At 39.2% G+C, this 27,890-nt stretch overlaps 1 protein-coding gene across 1 annotated transcript in view; it reads right to left on the bottom strand.

The window, feature by feature from the left end:
* Nucleotides 1-27,890, bottom strand: part of SIM1 (SIM bHLH transcription factor 1) — a 145,007-nt gene that overhangs the window by 45,079 nt on the left and 72,038 nt on the right. The window contains exons 4-9 of the mRNA XM_077487193.1: nt 26,850-26,939; nt 22,985-23,093; nt 22,794-22,879; nt 20,635-20,834; nt 19,468-19,574; nt 16,439-16,586 (exon numbers count right to left, since the gene is read on the bottom strand). Of these exons, the coding sequence (XP_077343319.1) occupies nt 16,439-16,586; nt 19,468-19,574; nt 20,635-20,834; nt 22,794-22,879; nt 22,985-23,093; nt 26,850-26,939 (740 nt within the window). The remainder of the gene's footprint in view (nt 1-16,438; nt 16,587-19,467; nt 19,575-20,634; nt 20,835-22,793; nt 22,880-22,984; nt 23,094-26,849; nt 26,940-27,890) is intronic.

Here is a 27,890-nt window from a genome sequence, read left to right as displayed (position 1 = left end):
TTACTTTCTAGGGTACCAAATTCGTTTTTTATTTATTTAGTTTTTTTGGTGTTTAAAAGCATCTTACCAGTATAAATATTTTTTATTAATTTTAGAAAAAAGTTACAAGTACAATATAACACAATAGAAAACCAAGACAACATTCATGAAGTAAGTAAACAAAAATAAAAAGAACATTTAGATCTTATGCACAACACAACAACTCTTACAGACATATATAAAAGGTGTATATTCTAGGACCTCATCATACCAACCATATACTGTATATCATATATATTCCCCAAAGGGAAGGCGAAAGGCACCATGAGAGGTGGAGGCTCCCCAGATCTAAATGCAAATAATCCGACAGATCTTTCTCCCAAGTAGATCTAGGGATTACTTGGCCTCTCTACCTAATCCCCACCTCCATGTCCTCATCACCCCACCCCCTTCCCCTCCCCCTCTATCACCCCCAACCTGGGATCTGGTATCGTACGAGATACGTTTTTATGTTTATCCCTTCACATAGTTCCACACAAAAGCTGTGTACTAAGGAACATATTATCATATGATCGCTTCAAAATCATACAATTTTCTGACCATGTGTACAGTGCTTTAGGCTTTAATGAAAATAAAACAACATAATCTAGTTTTCTACTTAGCTATACGATCTTTGGTTTAGCAAGCTATAGTATCACTCAGAGCTATTGTCAACAGTCAATTGATAATGATAACATGTAGTATGCAGTATGGCCCTTATGCTGTCAGAATACCATAATCAAGAGGTTTACTATTTATTACAAATGCTTACAATAAATTATATGCTTAGCTTCATTCCTTGGTTCTATGTCACAAGCAAAGAACAGCTTAAAACTTTGCCTGCCTCATGTAAGTGCTATTTGACTGCCAAGACTAAAAAAAGTGTTTAGAGACTTAACCTTCAATATTTCTTTATTGTTCTTGGGTACACTTACTTTATATGGTCATCTGTTTTCACTTCACTGTAATAATTTGGATCATCTTCTTTTACATGTGTAAAGTGAAAGTACATGAAGGTATATGTATATAGTTTTATTCATGAATACTATATAAACTATAAAATACCGTTATATTACAAACTGTGTTTCCATTTTTTTTCATTACACTCCGCAATTCTTCAAATTACTGATTTTTACAACATTTTTAGTAGATGCCACATTTCAAGCCACGTGTTGGTCACATAAGAGTAGATCATTGATCTGCTACGCTAAAAAAATGAGTATTTGCCTTGCCTTTTTCATGGGAGGCTTGGCATATTCAGTGTAGTTTTGGTGCTGTCCTTACCATCCTAGAAGAAAAATGCTTAATGATGTGCCTTACAGGCAGTGCGCCCAAACATCTATGTTTAAGAGTTTGAGAGTGTGCCATATATAACACACTTATCAAAGCTATAATGCGCAAATCTAGTGCAGGAATGTTAACAGACTTTCCAAATTGCATAACACTCTATGAAGTAAATAGGTCTAAACAACCTCTAAAGAGGAAGCAATATAGTTATGGATTCTTGAGTGTTTTTTTTTGTAACAAGGATCTTTATGCAGATAATAGATCTTATCACCTTTTTACCTACAACAATTTAGATGCTAAAATGATAATTTCAACAACTCTGCTAACTAAACATACGGTTGCTATTTGCAGTCCAAAACATGATCCTGAAGTTTGAAAGCTGAACAATTTATGGTGATCTGTAGTACAAAGGGTAATTTGTGGAGTCACGTGAGCTCATCAGGAGTGAAAACAAAACCTGATTACACTTTGGAAAGGAGCTGTGTGTTATCTGTTTACAGAGGATTTGTCTTTGAAAACAAAAGGCTCACTCAGATGGATTAAATCAAAGAAGCTTGCTGAACCAATAAAGAGAAAGCAAAGCTACCCTTAGAGATCTGGCTACCAGAGAACTCCTTCACATCATTGAGAGGCACCATCCTCAAACAATTTGGCTAGTCTTGGTGATGTCCAAATCTTACAGATGTGGGCAGTGTAATTGGGAGACAGTTGTGAATATCAATTTAGAGACCATATAAATGACCAAATCAGCCTTTAGACAAAACAGTATTTTCATGCTGTCTAACAATATCAGAAGAACACCACAAGACAGACAAAGTCTATGCTGGTTTATTAAATTCCTATCTAAAACAAGCTTTCCCTGTATAATACAGGCTCTACTCGCAAAGCTTTACCGCCAGAATACTAAGACATAGGTGTGCACAGGCTATTGCATTAGGGTGTATACCCCAAAGCTCAAACACACATTCTTGTGTGTGTGTGTGTGCGTGTGTGTATATAAAGTATTGTGCAAAGGTCTTAAGCTTGGTACACGCTACAGTTTTTTTCATGCAACCCGCAAAAAAATTTACAGCTCCAGTCAGGAGCCGCTGTACTAACCACGTGAGGTTAGTCCAGTGATCTCCCCTGCTGAGCTGTTGTGTTGTGACAGGGGGACAGCTCTCCCCCGCCAGAACACATTGATCAGAGCTCTCTGCCATTGGCTGAGAGCACTGATCAGGAGTCCGTCGACTGCTGGCTTTCCAGCATGCATGTCCGCCAGAAGCCGACCATTTGGCCGGCTTCTGTCAGACAGACCAACATACACATGGGAAAATGACAGCTAATATTATTTGTACTGGCAAATGTCTCCCGACATTCTGCCCGTGTACCAGGCTTTTGGCAGGTGTGAAAAAATGCACCAAATTAACCACTTGCCCATGGCTCACACTGATATATGCCGGCACAAAGGGCACTCCTGTGCAAACTGACGTACCTGTACATCAGTTTGTAAAAGCAGGCCTGCAATCATGGCGAGGAGAGGTTGAATGGGGAACTGCCTATGTAAACAAGGTTCCCCATTCTGCCTATGACATGACAGGGATGTACTGCTCCCAGTGATTGGGAGCAGTGATCTCTGTCATGTTTCAATAAGCCCATCCCTCCTACATTTAGAGTACTCTGAGGGAACATACTTAACCCCTTGATCGCCCCCTAGAGTTAATGTCACCGGTCCCCAAAAAGTGTAATTTGCGATCAGATTTGTCTGCCGCAATGTCGCAGTCCTGCTAATTACCACAGATTAACACCATTACCAGTAAAAACAATTTAAAAAAAATAAAAGTCCCTAAATCTATCCCGTAGCGATAACTTTTGCAGAAACCAATCAATATACGCCTATTGCGATTTTTTTTACCAAAAATATGTAGAAGAATATTTATCAGCCTAAACTTATGAATACTTTTTTTTTCTTTTTTTTCTAAATAAAAAAATATATATTTTATTAAAAATTGTCGCTTTTTTTCTTTATAGCGCAAAGAAATAAAAACTGCTGAGGTGATCACATACCACCAAAAGAAAGCTCTATTTTTGGAAGAGAAAAAATGTTGTTTGGGTATAACGTTGCACGATCATGCAATTACCAGTTAAAGTGATGCAGTGCCTTTTGGCAAAAAATGCCCTGGTCATTAAGGGGGTCAAACCTCCAGGGCTGAAGTGGTTAAAGTGTTACTAAACCCACAAGAGTAAAATCAGTGTGTATAAAGCATGCTTGCTAAACTCACTGTGGAACCTATGGGTTAATCCCTTACATTTTGTATAGAGGCTGTGTAATCCTGTCTTCTCTGATCCTCCCCTTCTTTAACTGACTCAAACCCATCTTTTGATAGAACATAACATTAGGAGTCAGGCTGCCTATGCTCAGTTTGATGTGTATTGCTAGAGAGTTGCTTTTTTTTTCTTGGGAGAGTGCATGTGATTCGCACAGGGCCAATCAGCATTGTCCAGACAGGATCAGGGGAGAATGAAAACTCCTCCTACAAGCTTAAGCAGAGACTGAACCAAGTCACAAGACTCCTATTTACTGCTGACAAGAAAAGGTATTTAGCAGTTTATATTTGTTAAAGCTATTGTATTTCCATGTTCTGTGTACTGTGGGAGACTAGATATAGTGAATGCAAGTTCTGGGTTTAGTAATACTTTAACCACTTCCAGACTAGGGGCCGCAGTTTTACTGTGGCAGGTTGACTTGGCTGGGCAAATCAATGTTACTTTAAGTCGTTTTTCCTTTTGGCCATTAGGGGCGCACGCCTGCAGCGTGTGCCCGGAGCCGATGCGAGTGCAAATCCGTTTTTTTTTCAGGGGAGAGGAGACAGATTGTGTGTTCATACTAAGTATGAACACCGATCTCTCTCTCCTCCTAGACAGTCCCATCCCCCTACAGTTAGAACACAGAGAGGGAACACAGTTAACTGCTTGATCTCCCCCTAGTGTTAACCCCTTCCCTACCAGTGACATTTATAGAGTAGTCAGTGCATTTTTATAGCACCGATCGCTGTATAATTGTCAATGGTCCCAAAAATGTGTCAAAAGTGTCCAATTTGTCTGCTGCAATATCTCAGTCCCGATAAAAATTGCAGATTACTAGTAAAAAATAATAATAATAACAAAAATGCCATAAATCTATCCCCTATTTTGTAGACGCTATAACTTTTGCGCAAAGCAATCAATATATGCTTATTGTGAATTTTTTACCAAAAATATCTAGAGTACATATCAGCCTAAACTGAGGATAACATTTTTTATTTTATTTTTTAATTTGGGATATTTATTATAGCAAAAAGTAAAAGATTCAAAATTGTCTCTTCTTTTGTTTATAGCACACAAAATAAAAAAACGCAGAGGTGATCAAATACCACCAAAAGAAAGCTATATTTGTTCAACTTTGATTTTATTGAACATTTTTAATTGACATAACAAAAAAATTATCCCTATACTATAGGTAATGATAAAAAAAACATACCACATTACAATAATGTATAAACATAGGACATATTACATATAAACATATGCCAATACCCTGCAGAAGCCCCTACAAAGAGGGAGAGAGAAAAAATATATAGCAAATAATCCTAGGGACAGTCTACTCATCAATAAACTCATATGACATGGTGATACTTTAGACCAGTCAGATTTTTCAACTCCAAGCCCTTGTACACACGGTCGGAGATTCCAACAGAATGTGTCTGATTGGACCCTTTTGTCGGATATTCCGACTGTGTGTGGTCTACATTGGACTGTGTCCGTTTGAGTAGCCGACGGACCAAGTTTTCCAACTCCGATCATGTGTAGAGAATTCCGATCGGACAAAGTGCTACGCATGCTCAGATCAAATTCCTACACCAAAGCTATTGGCTACTAGCGTGAATGTAGTCCTGTCGTAACGAAATAACGTCATCCCCTCGGACCGTGTGTATGCAACAGTTTCAGACAAAATCAGACGGATTTGGTTGTCAGAATCTCCGACTGTGTGTACAAGGGCTAATCCGACGTGATGACGTTATTTTGTTACGATGGGACTACGTTCACGCTAGTAGCCAATAGCTTTGGTGTAGGAATTTGATCTGAGCATGCGTGGCACTTTGTCCGATCGGAATTCTCTACACATGATCGGAGTATGTCCGATCGGAGCATTTTGTCAGAAAATTTTACCAACAAGTTGGAAAACTTGGTCCGTCGGAAAATCCAACAAAACGGTCCGATCGGACACATTCCGTCAGAATCTCCGACCGTGTGTACAAGGGCTAAGAAAAAACTCTTCCTTATCTTCCTACTCCCTGTCTTCAACTTAAACTATGTTAGGTATATCACACAAAACACAACACTAAAAAAACACAAAACACAAAAAAAAGAAGGAGGGGTGGGGGGGAAATTACAAAAAAAATTTAATAATAATAAAATATAAATAAAACTGCCAGAACACAGACCAAAATCACCTTGCTCAACTGAGCTCTGAACCAACTTCATGTCTTACCGCCAAACCCATATATAGATTCTGCAGTTCAAGGGATTCCCTTAACACCTTCCAAGGGAGCCAAATTTGGCAACATTGTTAATAAGTGTCCAATTCCTGTGACAGAAGAGTCTCCATTATCTCAATATGGTCCATCTCTGAAACCCACTCAATCAATGATGGAGCATACGCTGACCCCCCAATGGCGCAGTATAACAGCTCTTGCAGCTGTCAACCAATGTCTTAAAAGGCGGTTTTTAATGCTTTTATACGAGCCGGGTAAAATAGATAGCAAAGTAATTTGTGGCGTGTTGGGAATAGTTACCCCAGTTGCACGAGTATTAAGCTGGAGTATCATATCCCAAAAATTATGCACAGATGGACATTCCCACCAGATATGCAATAGCGACTCCTTAACGAAGTGACAGCGCCAACAAAGGTCTGAGACATTTGGATATATCCGGTGAAGCAACAGTGGCCATCTATACCAACAAGAAAGAAGCTTGAAATTAATCTCATGTGTCTTAGTTGCTGATAACATACTATGTGTAAGGCTAAATGCTTTTTCCCATTCCTCTGATTTAATTCCGGTCCATATTCCACTTATTTGTAAACTCTGGGAGGCATGGATGGAATCTACGAATAAGAACCCTATACGCTGCAGACAGAATGTGCTCTGGTATAATATCTTGTAATAGAAGAGACTCAAAGGTATTTGGGCCTCTATTAAATACATCCCTGGAAGGAAAGGAGAAAAGAAAAGACAATGGTTGCCAATATTCCAGCCAGTGTCTAATTGATTGCTGCTGTATAGGAATCAAATTAAATAGCAATGGAAGAGTTCACTGGCAAAGGATTTGAGATATTTGACGATTTGACTCCTTACTCCATAACAAGAATTGTCTCGGTGCTGCTGCTGGAGGGAACCCTGGGTTACCGAACAGGTGTGTCATTAAACCCACTTTAGAAGAAAGTCTTAATTGGGTTTGCAATTTATCCCAAATGCGCAGTAAATGTGCTGTAAGATAAAGAAGAAAGTGGACCATGGACAGAGATATTTAGCCATAGAAGCACCTGGAGATCAAAAGGGGCAACCTACTGTTCTATGTGTACCCATTGTTTAAGGTGAGAAGGATGGAACCAGTTTACTAGTCTAGTTAATACTGCTGCAACGTGGTAATAATATAGGTCTGGTGCCTCTACACCCCCCCCCCCCTTACTTTAGGGAGAGATAGAATTCTCCTTTGTAATCTAGGTCTATTGCAACTCCAAATAAACCTTGTGAAAGCAGATTGTAGAGTAACAAAAGCTCTATTTGTGGGGAAAAAAAGGACACAATTTCATTTGGGTACAGCGTTGCATGACTGCTCAATTGTCAGTTAAAGCGACGCAGTGCTGTATCGCAAAAAATGGCCTGGTCATTGAGCAACCAAATCTTCTGGGGCTGAAGTGGTTAAGAATGTTTTCAGAACTATAGGTGTTAATAGTTTATTTCATATCAATTAACAAAATGGAAAGTAAATCAAATCAATACTTTGCGTGACCAACCTAGCCTTCAAACAAGCATCAATTCTTCAATTCTGTTTGGAACAACCTACCTGCTGAGTTCCTTCAAAAAGTGTGTCTAAAGGAATTGAAGAACTGATGCTGTTTTGAAGGCAAAGAGAGATCACATATGATATTGATTTGAATATTCTTCTGTTCAATTACTTTCCTATTTAATAAAAAGAAACTATTAACATTTCTATTTCTGAAAGCATTTGCTAACTTACAGCATTTTTTTCACGTCTGCCTAAAACTTTTGCACAGTACTGTATATATATATATATATATATATATATATATATTTATATATATATATATATATATATATATATACAGACACACACAGGCACATAGAACACTCATAAATCCATGTAAACAAACATTTTAAAAAGTATTTAAACATTTTTTAATTAAATAAACACTTCTTGCACATGCACAATTAGCATTGCTTTTTGCTGGTGCCCCTCCTCTTCCAAAGGAAATCCTCAACACTGCTCTTTTTTTGTGCAACCTAATTTGCAGCTTATAATTACAGTATGAATGTATTAACTAAATAGGAAATCATGAACATAAATCAGGAATGCTTTAGATCCATAAAATATGCTTAGATTGCTGTGCCGCAAGCAAATGTCCAAGAGAACGAAAACACCTCAGCACAATCTTTTAAAAAAAAATCCAACTGAAATTGCTTACACTGAATATAGAAAGAGAGCTAACACTTTGTCAGGGGCCGCTTAACTACCAGCAACTGTTGAGAAAAATAATACTTTGGTGAGAAGTATGTAATGTACAATATAGTGTATATAGTGCAGGAGTGTGTATTGTACAAAACAGTGTATATAGAGCAGGAGTGTGTAATATACAATATAGTGTTTACAGTGCAGGAGTATCTAATGTACAATATAGTGTATATAGTGCAGGGGAATGTAAAGTACAATATAGTGTATATAGTGCAGGACTCTGTTAAGCTGGTCGGGTAGATTAGGGTGTGCCCATGCACACCCGACACACCCCATGCGCACACCTATAGCAATTGTCCAAACTTGCATGTATATGTGTGGAGGAGGTAGGGCCTTTTAAATTTTGTTTAAGGCTGGGTTCACACTTATGCTAGATGCGGTTTGCAGCAGGGGTCTGGTGCGTCCCTGTTTTCCATTTCAGGGATGAATCCCGCCTGAATTTTTACCTGAATTCAGACCTGAAAGGGAGCCAAAGACGCACAAGACGCCTGTGCAATTTGCTCCACAGCCACTCCGGAGATATGTGAATGGTTCCATTGAGAGCCGGTCGCAATCTCCTTTCATGCAAATTGGATAATTGGATGAGAGGAAACGCATCCATTTGGCAATAGTGTGAACCCAGCCAATATATATATATATATATATATATATATATATATGAAGCAAAGATATATATATATATATATATATATATATATATATACAGTATCTCACAAAAGTGAGTACACCCCTCACATTTTTGTAAATATTTTATTATACCTTTTCATGTGACAACACTGAAGAAATTACACTTTGCTACAATGTAAAGTAGTGAGTGTACAGCTTGTATAACAGTGTAAATTTGCTGTCCCCTCAAAATAACTCAACACACAGCCATTAATGTCTAAACTGCTGGCAAAAAAAGTGGGTACACCCCTAAGAGAAAATGTCCACATTGAGCCCAATTAGCCATTTTCCCTCCCCGATGTCATGTGACTCATTAGTGTTACAAGGTGTGTTAAATTTGGTATTATTGCTCTCACTCTCTCATACTGGTCACTGGAAGTTCAACATGCCACCTCATGGCAAAGAACTCTCTGAGGATCTGAAAAAAATTATTGCTGCTATACATAAAGATTGCCTAGGCTATAAGAAGATTGCAGAGAACCTGAAACTGAGCTGCAGCGCGGTGGCCAAGACCATACAGCGGTTTAACAGGTTCCACTCAGAACAGGCCTTGCCATGGTTCGACCAAATAAGTTGAGTGCACATGCTCAGCGTCATAGTCAGAGGTTGTCTTTGGAAAATGCATGAGTGCTGCCAGCATTGCTGCAAAGTTTGAAGGGGTGGGGGTTCAGCCTGTCAGTGCTCACACCATATGCCATACACTGCATCAAATTGGTCTGCATGGGTGTCATTCCAGAAGGAAGCCTCTTCTAAAGATGGTGAACAAGAAAGCCCTCAAACAGTTTGCTAAAGAGACAAGCAGACTAAGGACATGGATTACTGAAACCATGTCCTGTGGTCTGATGGGACCAAGATAAACGTATTTGGTTTAGATGGTGTCAAGCGTGTGTGGTGGCAACCAAGTGACGAGTACAAAGACAAGTGTGTCTAGCCTACAGTCAAGCATGGTAGTCAGAGTGTAATGGTCTGGGGCTGCATGAGTGCTGCTAGCACTGGGGAGCTAGAGTTCATTTGGGGAACCAAGAATGCCAACATGTACTGTGACATACTGAAGCAGAGCATGAACCCCTCCCTTTGGAGACTGGACCGCAGGGCAGTATTCCAACATGATAACAACTCCAAACACACCTCCAAGATGACCACTGCCTTACTAAAGAAGCTGAGGGTAAAGGAGATGGATTGGCCAAGCATTTCTCCAGACCTAAACCCTAGCGACAGGGGCCAAAGCTATTGGAGTCACCACTGTTGGGGTCCCAAAGCTCTACTGTGACTTGACCCAAGTGAGGGATGAGGTACTGCCTACCCTTTCCAAGAAAGACTTGAGTAGGATCAAACAGAAGAGCCTCTTTGTTCTCTGACTTTGAAAGCCTTGGAGAGTGGTAGCCCAGAATTTCTACCCACAACAGACTCCCCAAAGGATGCTCAATTGGTTCACAAGGAGAGGAATAGACTGCAGCTCTCAGATGGGGTGGTCTTCCGAAGGGGCCCCTCAGATAATCCAGAGGAGAGTTGGCAGCTGTTCCTCCTGGAGAAGCATAGGGGGGCAGTGCTGAATGAATTACACAATCAACATGGATACTTGGGACCTAGATAGGGCATTTAAGTTAGTTAGGGATTGTTTCAACTGGCCGTGTATGCCAACTGAAATGAAAAGTTACTGTCACTCCTGCCTTCTCTGCATCCAGAGAAAGACTTTGCCTTCCAGAGCTGCCCCAATGGGCCATCTACATAGTCAAAGTCCCATGGATCTGGGGTGCTTCGATTTCTTGTGCCTGGAACCCGACACAAGTGGTCAAGGGAATGTGTTGGTAGTGACTTATCATTTCACCCATTATGCCCAGGCTTATCCAACAAGAGATCAACTAGCTTCCACAGTCACCAAAGTGTTAGTGGAGAAATTCTTCGTTCATTATGGATTACCTCAGAGAATTCACTCTTACCAAGGAAGAGACTTTGAAAACAGGCTCATTAAACAGCTATTGGATCTTCTAGGTATCAAGAATCAAGAACAACACTTTACCACCCTCAAGGGGATTCTCAACCAGAGAGGTTTAATCGTACCCTCCTTGACATGCTTGGAACCCTTCCATCTGACAGAAAACAGCATTGGAGCAAGCACATTTCTGTTGTGGTTCATGCCAATAATAGTACTGAAAATGACGCAAGGGGTTATTCGCCATATAAACTGATGTTTGGAAAAGAAGGTCATCTGCCAGTGGACTTGGCCTTCTGTGTCTCAATAGATAGAACTTCAATTGCATCCTACAGGGGTTATGTGGGAAGGCTCAGAAAGAACCTAAAGACAGCCTATGAGAAGACACAAGAAGCTTCTGGTGTTAGAGGTCAGTGGAATCAGAAGAATTATGATTTGAAAGTTAGGATTCATGATTTACAGCCAGGTGACAAGGTGTTGCTGAGGAATCTGGGTCTCGCTGGAAAGCATAAGTTAGCTGACCGGTGGAGTTCTCAACAATATGTCATCTGCAAGCAACTGCCTAGTCTTCCTGTATACCAAATCTGGCCTGATGGAAAAACAGGGCCCCTGAAGAGCTGGCATTGAAATCCTCTACTGCCTCTGAGTGAAACCATCGGGTGTGAGAACTGAGACTTCATTACCCAAACCGTCTTCCACTAATCAGCCCTCAGGTGTGCTCTGGCCTGATGCATCTGAATTTGTGCCTCAGGTGCAAGGCAATTCAGAGCTAGTAGAACAAGCCTACCAGTTAGTCAATGAACCTGATGAAGGGTTTCCGGATGGGAGTTCCTCTGAACTCGAAAAAGAGAACTGTTTGAGGAAAACCACCTTGAGAATCCTGTGGAGAGATTAATTTTGAGCCCAAAGAACAGAGAGTTAAGAGAACAGTGAGACCCCCACTCAGATTAACATATGACACCCCTGGAACAAGCTCAGAACAAGCCATTCCCACGATTCACAAACTTCCTGATTCTTAGGCACATTCTATGGTGGTACCAGTGGCTGATGTCCCCAACCTCTCTCTCAACACACTTTATTGACAGTTCCTATTACCTAATATATTTGTTAGAAAATGTAATAAAATCAGCCTAAGATCACAGGCCTAATTTGTTGGTCCATGTTGTAAGGTTACTGTACAAATGCTATGTTATTATTATCCACGCTCATTTCTCTCTTTGGGGACCAAAGATTTTCTGGAACAGGGTGGATGTAGCACTGGCTTAGTATTGCCTCTGTAATATATGCAGAGTATTGCTCTCTGAAACCTGCATTGCATTTTCTGGCTAAACTGATAGCAGCCCAGGAGAGACTCTATTGGGTACAGCTGCAGGATTGAAGGCAGAGTGGTTACTGCTGTAGCTAAGAAGGAAACCCACCCCTAACAACAAAAACAAGGAAGGACAGGATTGGATAGCAGCTCAGGAGAGCTGTGATTGGGGGGGGGGGGGAGAAGAAGACACAGGAGGAGAGACAAGGACTGGCATTGTGGCAGCCAGACAGGGAAAAGTGTCCCATGTGTTTGTCTCCTGAGCACTTCCAGAGCCTGTGAGGGGAGTTTGCAGCATGTTCTGCCCTTTCTCCTGATTACCAAAGATGTGCTAACAGTGCAGTAAAATCTAGAGATGATGATTGCTGCAGTACTGAAATCCATCATCATCCTGTTTGGATGACGATGGGAGCAAAACAGGCTGCCAAATTCTCCAGTCAACTGAAACATTGATCAATCTACCAATTGCGGGAAGGAAGGTATATCAAGTACATCTAATGGTGAGAGATCTTCTGCCATCCTTATATAAGTGGATCTGGTTTAATTCTGCTAGGTCCTATTTACCCCTAATACAGCTCTATCTGAAGGTGGATCATCACTTAGGTTATTCTTTGTTACCCTGTGACACTTTGCAAAGATACCCATTTCCATTCTGTGGATTACAAATATTGCTTTACAAAAGTCTGGCCAATGGTTAGCTAGAACCTACAAGACCTACCTTGGCCTCTAGTCAGTAATATCACTTTTGGTAAATTGTTGAATATTATTTTGTATTGTGCAACTGACAGTTTCGTTCAACGCTCACTCAGTGCATTTCAGGCAAGGCCTTTCACTGGCAGTTAAAGTGAATGAACACCAATCCTGTTTTAAACACTTCAGCCCCGAAAAAGCACTTTTTGAGATTCGTCACTGCGTCGCTTTAACTGACAATTGTGCGGTCGTGCGACGTGACTCCCAAACAAAATTGGCGTCCTTTTTTTTCCCACAAATAGAGCGTTCTTTTGGTGGTATTTGACCACCCCTGTGGTTTTTATTTTTTGCGCTATAAACAAAAAAAGCGACAATTTTATTTTTGCTATAAGAAATATCCCCCAAAAATATATATAAAACCTTTTTTTTCTCACTTTAGGCCGATACTATTAATAATATTCTTTTACATATTTTTAGTTAAAAAAATCGCAATAAGCCTTTATTGATTGGTTTGTGCAAAAGTTAAAGCATCTACAAAATAGGGGATAGTTTTATGGCATTTTTATTATTTTTTTTTTACTAGTAATGGCAGTGATCAGCAGGTTTTATCATGACTGTGACATTATGGCGGAAACATCGGACAATTTTGACACATTTTTGGGACCATTGCCATTAATACAGCGATCAATGCTTTAAAATTGCATTGATTACTGTAAAAATGGCACTGGCAGCGAAGGGGTTAACCACTAGGGAGGTTAAGGGTGTCCTAGGGGAGTGTTTCTAACTGACTGGGGGATGGGCTTGTGTGATGTGGACACTGATCGCTGCTCCCGATTCCAGGGAGCAGACGCTCAGTGTCCTGTCATTAGGCAGAACGGGGAGATGTTGTTTACATCGGAGTCTCCCCGTTCTTGAGCTCCATGACACGATCGAGTCCGCGGGTCCGGCGCACACGGTCACGGAGCTCACGGCAAGCGCGCGCGTGTGAGCACAACGGGAGTTTCAAATTAACGTACGGGTATGTTACTTTGCCCAGCCATGCCATTCTTCCGACATATACATGTCGACAGCGGTCGGCAAGTGGTTAATTTACAGAGCAGTTGTATTATATCATTGCATTTAATATTGCTACTCTGTTAATCACTTTATATCTTTTCAGGGCTTATTACTAGTTTTAATAAAGCCCAGCTAAAAGTTTAAATGGTGTATTGGTGTTACATGCATCCAGGTGAGGGTGAGCCATCACTGGTGTGGGACAGAAGACCCGTATATTACAGCGGCCTTTCTGGGGATAGCGCTACATATATAATGAAGTAAGCAGAAGATGCTCTCAGTGGGACTTGCAATGTGAGGGTTTTCCAACATAGTTTTAGTAATGTCAATGTGTCAGCAGTGTTCTTCACCCAGCTTCACCCGGCTCAAACATTGACATTAGTAAAACCGAATTGGAAATTCCCCCTGTTGCAAGTCCCGCTGAGTGCATCTGCTGCCTGTCTCATATTATAGATTCTCTCTATAAAGACATCAGACACTGATGCCTCTAGTGCCCTCAGCCAGTATAAATCAATACTATCAGATAGCCTATTCTCACTGTAAGTATTTCAAAATGTAATGCAATGACATAAACCTTTAAGTATAAAATACTTACAGTGAGAATAGGCTATCTGGTAGTATTGATTTATACCGGCTGAGGGCACAAGAGGCATCAGTGTCTGATGTCTATATAAAGAGAATCTATGAGGCAGACAACAGATATACTGAGTGGGACTTGCAACAGGGACTGGAGAGGAGCACTGTTGCTGATTGATAATAGTGGGTGTTGTGTCAGACAAGGGAGGTGCTGTGACTAACAGCAATAGGTTCTGTGACTGATGGGGGCATGTTCTGTGACTGATAGTGATAATACTGTAACTTTTGATCATTTTATTATATCAGAGAAAAAAAAATCACCCCTTCCTATTAATTCCTAGGTGCCGACAAATACATTTGATATTTTTGACATTTGAATCTACTGCATAGACATCAAACATTTGTGTAAGAGACCACAATGTAATGCAAAAATGTAATGATTGCAAACCTGTGTAAATGTTGGAGTTATGCAATCCACTCAAATGTCCTGCGCATATAAACTATCAGTCTGATGGCATAAATTAGGCCTGATTTTTAAATACTGCAGAAATTGTCTGCACAAAGGTGTAAATCAAGTAGCTAAATTCAAACAGCTCTTTTTTAGAGTGCAATTGGGAAGCAGCAAGTTAAAAAAAAAAATGTGGCTAAAGCTTTTTTAGTCATACTTCTCTTGTGGGTCACAGGGGTATATTATCGTTTGCTCTCCTGTGGCCCACAGTCAGATATTGCCCGCTATCAGCTGACATGTCAGTGTTGCTCTGGGGACCAGGAAGGATGCCAACAATATTGTTGGAATTCGCCTAGATGCCTTATTTGAAGCTTGTCCAGCCTCTAATGCCTCATGCACACTGGCTTAAAAAAATGTTGCTTCTACAGGAGTTATGTGTTCTGCCTGTAGAAGCTACTCAATGTTATCCTATGTGTCCATGCACATTAGGATGTTAAGAGGCATATTTTGAGTTTAACGTTTAAAGGCAGAAAAAAAAAACCTTCTGGTTTGCATTTCTGATTGGAGCTTGGAGGCAGAAAAAAACATAAAACTCTTCTAAACGTGTCTAAACTTTGTACAAAAATGCTCTATATGTGCGTTTTTTACTCCTGAGAGAAAGACTTTTTTTAAGCCCAGTGTGCATTGGAGCCTTAGTGCACCACTGAGAGCCAAAGTCAACTTAACATTACAATAATGTTTTACACCAACAGAACCTTTTTTAGGGTGTATCGTGATTTAATGTACTGATAGCAAATTGACTATAACTAAGCTATTATGCACCCCTATGCAATTAGCCCCCTTTTATTTACTAAGTTGACAGCCACTGATTCAAGATATTACTTATTACCACATCTATCCCATTATTTATTTTTTATGAGAAAGTAATATCACATCATATTTAGAATATGTGTTGTGTGCATAAGCCTATAATGTAAAAAAAAAAATACATGCTTACATATTAGCATTTAAATCAAACATTTCAGTTCATTTGGTGCCTATAATAATGTTACTGTAGGTATATGTCTGGTCTTATTGCAAATGTTATTCATTTGCATGTTTTCTTATGATTTTTCTGTTTTATTTCATATATCATTCTCTTAGGGTGATTTATAGGTGTATTTTGGTCCCTAATATTGAAGGCACAGCCTAGTTCTTCACAAGCCAGGCAAATAGTCCTTTTTGGAAGTACAGGCTCCCACAACAGCTCTGCAGAGATGTGGTTTATTTGCCTTATGCAGAAATCTTGCTACATTACAGATACTGTATTCCCATGGAAAATCATCTAGGTCTGAGTGCTGCAATTCTCTCATGAGCCAAAAGTGCACATCAATGACATTTAACTTCAGTCTCTTGTGATAAAAAAGCAATAGATTAAAAACATATATATCCCATCACTTTTATTTTTATGGATTTATTGGCCAATCTGGTTGAAATTAAGACACTCAGACTGCACTGAACTGACGAAAACCAGATGTCCTTGTTAAGTGCCATATAAATATCCTAATATGTATAACGTGTGAATCACGAGGAACCAAAAAGAAGTTTTCCCTTAGTAATATCTGCCAACAACAGTGCAGTATTTACAGATGAGATGACTGTTTATCTGTCACAATGGAAAATAGCAATGCCCAAAATTACTTACGTGAGAACATAATTCACACTGACGATGCAATGTGGTCTGGACGATCTACTATTGTGCACAATTGTAGCGTAGCTCTGTACCCACACCCATCCTCCGTGTTTAGCCAGGAACCGATAGTACTTTGTAGTAACTTGTCCTTTCACAAGCACTGTATAATAGACAGAAACGCATGGTTAGTTGCATAGTATGTTTATTTAGAGAGCTTTACTGTATGATGCATGATGCTCTGGGCTTTATTTCCATAGTCTATAAGCAGACAACCTTTGGCATCCAAAATAACACCCATCTGATGGAATCACATCTTTTACACAGAAAATTCTCTTGATCCTAACCTGTTTCAGAATATTTTGACAGTGTGTAATAGATAGCCATGAAATTACTGTATTTCTACTCTTCTATAGCCCATGGGTACTATGCTACTGGGCTGCGATCATTTTTGGCTACTAATTAATCCTAAGCGGCATTGCTCGGTTCAAGAGAAACTGTTAGACATTTGGCCTATGTGTACTGGAGTTGGCCTGACAGAAGCTGGCCATTCGGTTGGCTTCTTTAGAAGAGGCATGATCAAAAAAGGTCTACCAACCAGCTCCCAATCAGCGCTCTCAGCCAATGGCTAAGAGTGCTGACTGGAGTGTTTTGGTGGGAAGGGGGGTGCCTCCCTGTCAGAACAAAATAGAACAGCAGGGGAGATCGTTGGATAGTTAGTACAGCAGCTCCTACTGAGCTGGCAGCTTTTTGTTTTTTCAACCCTGCTGGGTAAACATTTCATTGCCCCATACACACTAGTACAGGTTGTCTGTAACAGAACTTTGCTTCACATACAATGTGTGTTTAAAAGTGTTATAGAACCTGTCTATAGGGACTAAGCAAAATCAAGACGTATATCAGCAGTCAGTGAAACAGCAATGGGGCAGGTTTATTTTGTCCGATTGATACTGCTTCTTTGTACAATTCATGTTGCAACCTGGATTCACATTCTCTTAAAGATATTTAGAAGATGCCATCATGTCTCAGTCTTCTCCTTGGGCAGCTTAAATTTTGAGATGTCTGCCATAGTCTAAGGAACAACATGCCTGTCCAGATACAGTATCTGAAGATAGATAGATAGATAGATAGATAGATAGATAGATAGATAGATAGATAGATAGATAGATAGAGTGCCTTGAAAAAGTATTCATACCCCTTGAAATTTTCCACATTTTGTTATGTTACAACCAAAACGTAAATGTGTTTTATTGGGATTTTATGTGATAGACCAACACAAATTGGCACATAATTGTGAAGTGGAAGGAAAATGTTTTTTAAAATGTTTTACAAATAAATATGTGAAAAGTGTGGCATGCATTTGTATTCAGTCCCCCTGAGTCAATACTTTGTAGAACCACCTTTCGCTGCAATTACAGCTGCAAGTCTTTTTGGGTATGTCTCTACTAGCTTTGCACAACTAGAGAGAGATATATTTGCCCCATTCTTCTTTGCAAAATAGCTCAAGCTCTGTCGAATTGGATGGAGATCATCCGTGAACAGATAATTTTTAAGTCTTGCCACAGATTTTCAATTGGATTTAAGGCTGGACTTTGACTGGGCCATTCTAACACATGAATATGCTATGTTCTAAACCATTCCATTGTAGCTCTGGTTGTATGTTTAGGGTCATTGTCCTGGTGGAATGTGAACCTTCATCCCAGTCTCAAGTCTTTTGCAGACTCTCACAGGTTTTCTTCTAAGATTGCCCTGTATTTGGCTCCATCTATCTACCCATCAACTGACCAACTTCCCTGTCCCTGCTGAAGAAAAACATCCCTATAACATGATGCTGCCACCACCTTTTTTCAGGGTGGGGATGGTGTGTTCAGGGAGATGTGCAGTCTTAGTTTTTGGCCACAGATAGTGTTTTGCTTTTAGGCCAAGAAGTTCAATTTTGGTCTCATCTGACCAGAGCACCTTCTTCCCCATGTTTGCTGTGGCCCCACATGGCTTCTCGCAAACTGCAAACGGGACTTCTTATGGATTTCTTTCAACAATGACTTTCTTCTTGCCACTCTTCCATAAAGGCCAGATTTGTGGAGTGTACAACTAATAGTTGACCTGTGGACAGATTCTCCCACCTGAGATCTCTGCAGCTGCTCCAGAGTTACCATGCTTCTCTGATTAATGCTCTCCTTGCCCAGCCTGTCAGTTTAGGTGAACGGCCATGTCTTGGTAGGTTTGCAGTTGCGCCGTACGCTTTCCATTTTCAGATGTTGGATTGAACAGTGCTCCGTGAGATATTCAAATCTTGGGATTTTTTTTATAACCTAACTCTGCTTTAAACTTCTCCACAACTTTATCCCTGATCTGTCTGGTGTGTTCCTTGGCCTTCATGATGCTGTTTGTTCAGTAAGGTTCTCTAACACACCTATGAGGGCTTCACAGAGCAGTTGTATTTATACTGAGATTAAATTACACACAGGTGGACTTTTTTTTTACTAGTTAGGTGATTTCTGAAGACAATTGGTTCCACTAGATTTTTAGTTCGGGGGAATCGGAGTAAAGGGGGCTGAATACAAATGCACGCCACACTTTTCACATATTTATTTGTAAGAAATGTTGAAAACAATTTATAATTTTCCTTCCACTTCACAATTATGTGCCACTTTGTGTTGGTCTATCACATAAAATCCCAATAAAATACATTTACGTTTTTAGTTATAACATGAGAAAATGTGTTCATTTTCAAGGCGTATGAATACTTTTTCAAGGCACTGTAGATAGATAGACTGATTGATAGACAGACAGACATTGTAGATTAACAGATAGACATATCTAGACGGAAGGATGAATACAGCAATTTTATGGTTCCCTAAATAATAATGCCTTCATAGTCAACAAAATCACTTGGGTGGTAATTAGAATTTCCTTTAAGGTACTACTTATAGTTCAGAAGGCTGAAAAGAAAGGCGATATGGTAGATCCCATAACTATTTAGCAGTGCAATTTCATAAACATACTGGCAGTTGTTATTAAAAACAATTTAAAAAAATACTTACATAAATGATGTGCACACCTCAGATGAAATGTATCACATCCATGTACATGATGATATAAGGTCTTTTCAATCAAATCTTGGGGTTCATACCCAGTTAGCTCTGCAACTCTAAAGTAACCAAAAAGTGATAATTAGAACCCTGCATGGTCTACTGTAAGGGTACTGATGTATATATAGAAACATAGAGTGATGACAAAAAAAAAGACCAAGTGGTCCATCGAGTCTGGTCCATTTTTTCTAAATTTCCGTTCTGTCTTATCAATATCTTTTTGTAAGTGAGGGCTCCAGAACTGGACACAGTATTCTAAATAAAGTATAACTGCAGATCTATATAGAAGAATCAGGACATTCTTCTTCCTACTGGTGACTCCTCTAGTGATGCATCCTAGAATTCTATTTGTTTTCCCACTGCATGACAACATTGTTTGCTCATTTTGCAGTCATCTGAAATAAGTACTACCAAATTATTTTCCTCTGTAGTGCTGGCCAATACTGTACCCCCCAATATTGTACTCTCTTTTTTCCTTAGGTGCATTTTACATTTAGAAGCACTGAACTGCAATTTTGACCAATCTTTAATTGCCAAATGCCAAATCATGTTCTATGTTACAGACACATCCAGGGATATAAACCCTATTGCACACCTTTGTATTGTGAGCAAAAATACATACCTTGCCCAACAAACCTTTAGTTATATCACTTAGATTAAATAGAACAGGACCTGGTACAGATGGGTCTCTGTTTAAAATCAACACCATTTACAGCCACACTCTGGTATCTATCCTTTAGCCAACTGCATCCATTTCTGCACAGTTGACAGACATGATATCATGTTATTAAAATGTTACCACCTGTTGCACATGCCTTGAGTGAATTCAAATCTTCAAAAAACTTAATTTTTAGTAAAATGAATCCTACTAATGAACATATAAACATATACTTTACTGCAGAAAAATGTAAAGTTTCGAGTGAGTTTCAGCAATTTCAAAACAAATCAAATAAAATTATTTATGTGGATGTCATTATATATTACTAGGACATATGAATACTAGTTCCATAAAAAACTGTTACTGTAACTAAAATAAGTGTTAGTGTTAATAATTTTAATAATTTAACTTTAAAAATAAAAATAACTTTAATAATTGCACAAAACAAAATTCCAACCTACCTGGAATCCAGAAATATCAGCTTCATATCAAGACTGGCTCTGAACATGAACATATTACTGTGAAGTTTGATCTCAGTTACTGCACTAGGAGGGAGTGAATGACCTACAGCCACCAAGCCTACGTTCTGGTAGCAGCCATCAAACGGTGACATGTCCAGACTATACTGTCTGATCTTCAAGTATCCACTACAATGAATAACCTGTAACATACAAGAAAGAGAGTCCTAACACATCAGCTTACTTTTAGATACATATTTCTATTTACATTGATGTGTTTAATACAGGTTTATGGAATTTATGTGAACTAGTGAAAAAATCTGAGACAAACATTAAAGTGAACCTGACCTAGTCAAAAATATTTAACTAATAAAAGTGCAAGAAGTTTACATGCACCTGAGTTAATCTTCAAATCAATTTCTGTTGAGCACGCTTGAATCCTAGGCTAAGGCTACAAATGTACCCACACCCACCCTCTCTACCCAAGTAGAGATAAAGTTATGTCCCTTCTTGAATAAAACCTTGCCCCCGTTGTTCCGCTACGAAATGCCAGAACTCAAGTAGACAGAACATGATGGTGGTATATGACAACTGAATAACAGGTGGTGGGGCTTTGTGACGGGGCAGGGCTTAATCTAGAAGTCAATGCCCCATAGGGAAACAAGACATTCCTGAAGACCAACACTGATACTTCAGCAATATTACCTTAAAAACATTTTGGGTCAGGACAGTTTCATTTTAATAGAAAGCTAAGTCTGGTTTACTTTATTAAGATAAAAAAAAAAAATTTTGGAGATAATACTTGTAGTGTAACTGCACCATTGGTACATTGTACCAAACTCAAACAACTCTTACATTAAGTACAGCTCAGCTTGCTTCAGTTCAGCTACGAATGAAAAAGGTACACCAAATGTTGAGTGTTCGGCCTATCTACAGTGCTGCCCTGACAAAACCACACAGGGAAAGGTTTATGCACGGGTATCAGCAGAATAATGCTTTCCTGTTTCCCATGACCCAGCACAGGAGATGTAGGGGTATCTGTTCAGACTTACACACAAGTTTCCCAATGTAACTTTGCCAGACCAGCAATGTGAGCACTGATGATCACTATTGCTGCACTTCAAAGGCAGCAACAAGGTACATAAAAAAAAAGTATTTTTAAATTTGCATTCATTTGATATATAAAGCCATTCTGAGTGATGTACAGATAGGCCAAACATTAATTTAACTTTGTAAATGAAAGAAAAATACAGTGTTTATAACAGGAGCTTCCAATACTTTGGTTGCTCTGGTTAGTAAGAAGAAGTCTACTCTGCCAGATCTTCCTTCAGTCAGGTTAGGGAAAGATGAGATGTTGTCTAAGTATTATCCAATTGGTGCTCTTCCTATAGAACAAGAACTCCCACAAGACTGATCAGTGGCGGCCCGTCCATAGAGGGCACACGGGCGCCACCTCCCCTGTCCATGCGTCCAGCCCCCTGATCAACAGTGGCGCCGGATCATGGATTCCAATGCAGGTTTTTTTTTCAAAGCACCTGATTAGAGCAAGAGGCTCTAATAGGCATCAAGAAAGGGTGAGATCGGAGCGCAGAGCATTGCACTTCGAGCCCACCCAGTTGTGTAACCAGAGCAAATTCATTTTTGCTATTATTACACTAAAGTTCCTTCCCGACAATCAGAAGGCAGATCTGTGAGACCAGTTTCCTGATTGGCCAAACTGTCAGGCGATTGGATTCCTATTCCTATTCCTATTGGATTCCTATCGCTTTGGCAGAAGAGGAGACACACGGCAGAGGAAGCTGGAGGAGCGGACACTGGAGCTGCCGCAGCTGCTGCCCGCACTCCAGGAGAGGAAGAGAGGACACCACAGCCCCGCCACACAAGCAGGTAAGTGCTGGACCACCCGCACTGGGGGTGCTGTTTCATACCGCCAGGGGGGAGGTTTGTTTGCCCCCCCAAAAGAAGAACCCACCAGCCGCCACTGAGACTGATGGTAAAATAATTATACAAGACAGCACAAGTTTTGGTAAAAACACAAAACCATTGCAACTACATTTGCAAATTCAGACATATAAGCATCATTGTCTTGTTTATCCATGACATAGTTATATTTATTGGTTCATTCACAAAAGACCAAGTCTAGTCTCATGAAGATCACCCACCTTATACCCTCCACAGGTAAGACCTGCATTCCTCTTTGCCAGCACACACTTCATCCGCAGGAAAAATGAACGCTCAATCTCATATTCTGCAAGGCAAGACAAACAGTGTTACTTGTATGTATGTCACATTCCTCTAAATCTATAACCTAGCTCTGATTCTCCACAGACAGCAATTAGGAGATGTGATTTACCCTGGACAAAATGTGAATGGTAAGGCTGATGAGCTGTAAGCACTGCAGTCATTTCATCATGATCAGCAGGATGGATGTATTCAAAGATGCTATTTCCAGTCAGTTCTACCTGCAAAAGGAAAAGCATACCGTTAATCTTCATAGTCTTTCTTGCATCTATGCAAAATCATTTTTTTACTGTGCATCCACAGGCCAATTTATTGAGCCCTATTTGACCACATCTCCATTGAGAGTGGTATTTCAGGATTACTGGATAATTGTGAAGGTGCAATTATAGTATCTCTCTTTGAGGGATCCTACTATCTGGTAAGGAGAGTGTCACACTAGCAGGTGTCTTGGATAATTTTTTTAATTGCCATGGCAACACTAATTTTTCACTGCATATTATATATGCAGTGATTATTGTATTATTCTCTTGTGGGACTTTTCTGTTCACCTAATCTGTTTATATGTGTGATATATGGACACTTAAATGTTTGTTGATTGAATTTATGTGTTATTTTGTATACTTATTTCTGTCTTTATATGTATGCAATTTATGACTATTGAGTAATCTTTTAAAGAGGCAATGCACTGTTTTTTTAAGTAAATACCCCTTAATCTGATTTTCAGACAGATTAAGTTATTTTAGAACTGCCAATAATTATCCCACGTATGCTAAACAAATTAGTTCCACACTTTGTCTGTATTCAAATAATAATTGGGTGGGGTGGAAAATTTGGTTGCATAGTTATCACATCTTCAGGTGTATATGATCATAATGTAGCCATTCTTATTGATCTCATGTGAAGATGGTGCTACAAATCACATGATAGTTGCATGGCATGGCTTTCTGTAAAAATATTGAATGATTCAGAAAATAAGGGGCTGATTTACAAAAAACAAACAGGTTTTTCTATTTGCAAGGGATTTTTAAAGAGTATGTCACCTCAGCATTTCATAAAAGATCAGTGCACTGTTGTTTTTACACCACCACCTCTCCAAGCCCCTTACTACACAGCTGAGAACAGAGATTATGAAAAAAAATATATAATTTTTTACATTTCTATACACATAAATGTTTGTCTTTTACAAGATAAGGGCTCATATATACTTTAACCACTTCCGGACCACCCACCGTTGTTTTACGTGATGACTTTGAAGGAGGATATCGTTGTTATGGCAGCAGCTTGCTGCCATAACCCCAGTATCCTCTTCTTCAGCGGGTGGTCTGCTACAAGATAAAAGTGGTCTCGGTTTCGCTGTGAGATCACTTTTATCAGCGACGGGAGAGGGGTCTCCCTCCCGCCGCAATCCAGTGCCAGCAAGGGGACAGACGCAATCGCCTCTGTCACTGCCGATGGCTCCAGTAAGCTGCGTAGGCGATCATGTCTGTCCCTTGCTGGGTATGAAGATGAGTGAGGGGAAGATGGTCCCCACCTCCATATCACTGCATAGCAGAAGCGACATCAAAACGTCACTTCCACCCATAGCTCTTAAAGGTCCATTTTTCTTTTTTTTATTGTATTTTAATGTAAATATGAGATCTGAGGTCTTTTTGACCCTAGATCTCATATTTAAGAGGTCCTGTCATGCTTTTTTTCTATTACAAGGGATGTTTACATTGAATTTTTTAAACATCGCCTATGAAGATTTTTAAGGGTAAAAGTTTGTCGCCATTCCACGAGTGGGCACAATTTTGAAGCGTAACGTGTTGGGTATCGATTTACTTGGCATAACATTATCTTTCACAATCTAAAAACAAATTGGGCTAACTTTACTGTTGTCTTATTTTTTAAATCAAAAAATTTATTTTTTCCAAAAAAAGTACGCTTTAAGACCACTGCCCAAATACGGTGTGACAGAAAGTATTGCAATGATCGCAATTTTACTCTCTAGGGTGTAAAATAAAATGTATAATGTTTGGGGGTTCTAAGTAATTTTCTAGCAAAAAAATACTGTTTTTAACTCATAAACAACAAATCTCAGAAAGAGGTTCGGTCATTAAGTGGTTAAAGCAGTATTACATTCAAAACATAAATGTAATATATTGCACCTTACCAATCATTAGATGTGGTCGCTGCATTCTTTTCATTTTTTTAGGCTTTTTTTCCCCTCTGTTTTCACCTAGTAATCTGACTAGTAAAACACTTCCTGTATTAGACTGCCTCCACTCTGGATGAATGATCATAGGAGGCAGAGCAGACAGCAGCATTGTTAGTCGGGGGGAGGGTAGTGTGATATGTAATAATACATTTAAATACACTAAAAAATTGAAGCTAAACTCAGGCGCACACTTTATAATCAGTTACAGCAGTTTATTTCCTTGGGTTAAAGGTTTTTACATAAATACAAGCTGGTCACTGTAAGCATTCCTGCCAGTGTTAAATTTGTGGTGTTTGTCCCACCCCTGAAACATGTAGAAGAGAGCTTGTTCTTTCGAAAAATAGACTTATTGGCAGGATTACCAGATAAAAACAGAAGAAAAAACGCCTAATGCCCTGTGCACACAGTCAGACTTTCTAATGGAAAATGTTCCATCGGATCTTGTTGTCGGAAAATCCGACCGTGTGTATGGGGCATAAGGCTCCATGCACACTATCTTAAATATCACTGCTTCTACAGGAATTGTGTGTTTTGTCTGAAGAAACAGCTTAATGTTATCCTATGTGTCCATGTACATTTGGACAATTCCAGGCATTTTTTAAGCTTGACGTTTAGAGGTAGGAAAAAAAAACCTTCTGGTTTGCGTTTCTGATTGGAGGTTTCTGGTAGAAAAAAACCTTAAACTCTCCTAAACTATGTACAAAAACTGCTCTATATGGGTTTTTTTTCTGCCAAGGGAACAGATGTTTTTTTAAGTCTAGTGTGCATGGAGCCTAACAAAAATGACATAATAAATTTTTGCTTTTGAGTTAATTACTTCTTTAATTTTGCAAAGGAATTTTTCCCTTGAACTAAGTGAATGTTGAGAAAATTTGCTTTGGAAAGAATATCTTTTGGATCATGCAAGTCACTTCATTCACTACCCTAAAAGGTAATTCTCTTACAAACTGAATAGCCTATTTGCCTACCTTTAATAAATCAACTGCTAATAGGATAAAACAGAATGAGAAGACAAATTTTTGCTCAAGTCTACTGTAACCAATAGAAGTTCTTTTACATTCTTTCCATTGGCTTCCTTTAATAAATTAACTGCAAATAGGATAAAATAGAATGAGCAAAACATTTTTACTCAAGTCTACTGTAACCAATGGAAGTTGTTTTTAATTTTTTCCATAAAATGAAAAGTGAAAGCTGAGTGCTACCTAACGTTCATGCTGATTGTTTTTCACCATTAAAGAATCAGTCCATATGGAAAGTTAACAATGTTTTGGCAGCCCTTGTGAGTTCACAATTAGCACTGCAAAGGATCTGTCAGGCTGACATTTTTTTTCTTATCTATACTGAAAAAACATAGATGAACATTGATAACCTCCCCCTCCTTACTAGTTTGCATACTCATGATGGACACAATAACAATCAGCCAAAACCTAGTCAGCAGGGGTCTCTACAGCGATCTACTGATACCTATAGACATGAGATGTATTGCCCAAAAAAAAGTCAGCAATCATCTCCTGTGTTTGGGTACATGAAGTCACACAGAGTGGCAAAACAATGCAGCATACAGATATGTTTTCACCTGTACAAATCAGAAAGAGATAGATAAACAAATGGAAAGATTTCTGCAATTCCCACTGGTTCTAGAAAAACAGCTTAACAGAGTCCACACACCACATATCCTTTAGTGCTTATCTGCAGATAAAAGTAGCAACCTAATACATCCTCTGATTAACAGCTACAAGTGTGAGTAATTGTACATGAGCAAACAGCCACAATCACCTACCTGTGATAAGCCCAGGTGGACTGAAGCAGTTTCAGAGATATACATGATTTTCCCATCAGGAGCCACCACAAAGATGAAACCATCTAAGGTCTAAGTAGGAGAAAAGAAAATAAACTAAACAGCAAATTCATATTCCCCTACCCAAACACCCAGAGTGCAGCAATTTAAATACTATTTACATTTGAAGAGCGCTTGGGTGGTCAGATGTCCCTTCACCTCTGATTTAAACATCTCATTGTTGAATCAAACATGGTGTTAGGCAAGATAGTGCTATATGGGAAATGAGTTTAATCTTCCATTGTTTAACATATCAAAAGCTTATCACCTGTAAACACTGTGAAGATATACGACTCTCAGCAGGGAAAGTGGCTTTAAGCTACTACAAGGCAGAAATCGACTTTACAGGCGATTCTGCCTCTCACAATGCTGGTATCTGATAAACAGTTTATACAAGTAACAACAGGGGATTAGATATGTATTTTCCTAAACACAACACTCATTCTTCCTATTACAGTCTTATTTCCTGGACTTCTTATTCACACTGGTGACAATCTTATGAAAAAAAAATATCCTATCATTGCATGAAAGCATGGTTTGACAATACAAATTCCATTTAATTCAGCAAGCATTATCATATCACAGATAACTAAAAGGTAACATTCAGTAAGCATTATTATAAATATCACAAATAGCTCAATTTAACCACATAAAAGTTGCACGATAATAATGACATTTGTTTTAAACTAAAACCCCTAAAGCATGAGTGCACCCATCTTTAATAGATGCTGGTATGTCAATTTATCCACTAGTTTTTTATTACCTGTTACATACTCCATCTTTTACAGCTCCCTCTATAGTTCCTAGACGTGCTCTACTATTATGAATCGGAGACTCAATCCTCTGTCTCCAACACTCTTCTGTCTCCTCTTGCTTCTTTCCCCATCATATAAAATACAGGAAACATCCAACAGGGAGAGTAAGACTACCGGTAATCTAAAATATCCACTGGATAATATTGGAATTCCAGCACCATGATCTAAA

This window comes from Lithobates pipiens, unplaced genomic scaffold (genome assembly GCF_037356315.1).
Source record: "Lithobates pipiens isolate NorthernLeopardFrog02 unplaced genomic scaffold, aLitPip1_a1.2 Scaffold_18, whole genome shotgun sequence".
Classification (NCBI taxonomy): Eukaryota; Metazoa; Chordata; class Amphibia; order Anura; family Ranidae; genus Lithobates; species Lithobates pipiens.
Note: the sequence above shows the minus strand (reverse complement) of the source record. Positions and strands in the feature narration are given on the sequence as shown.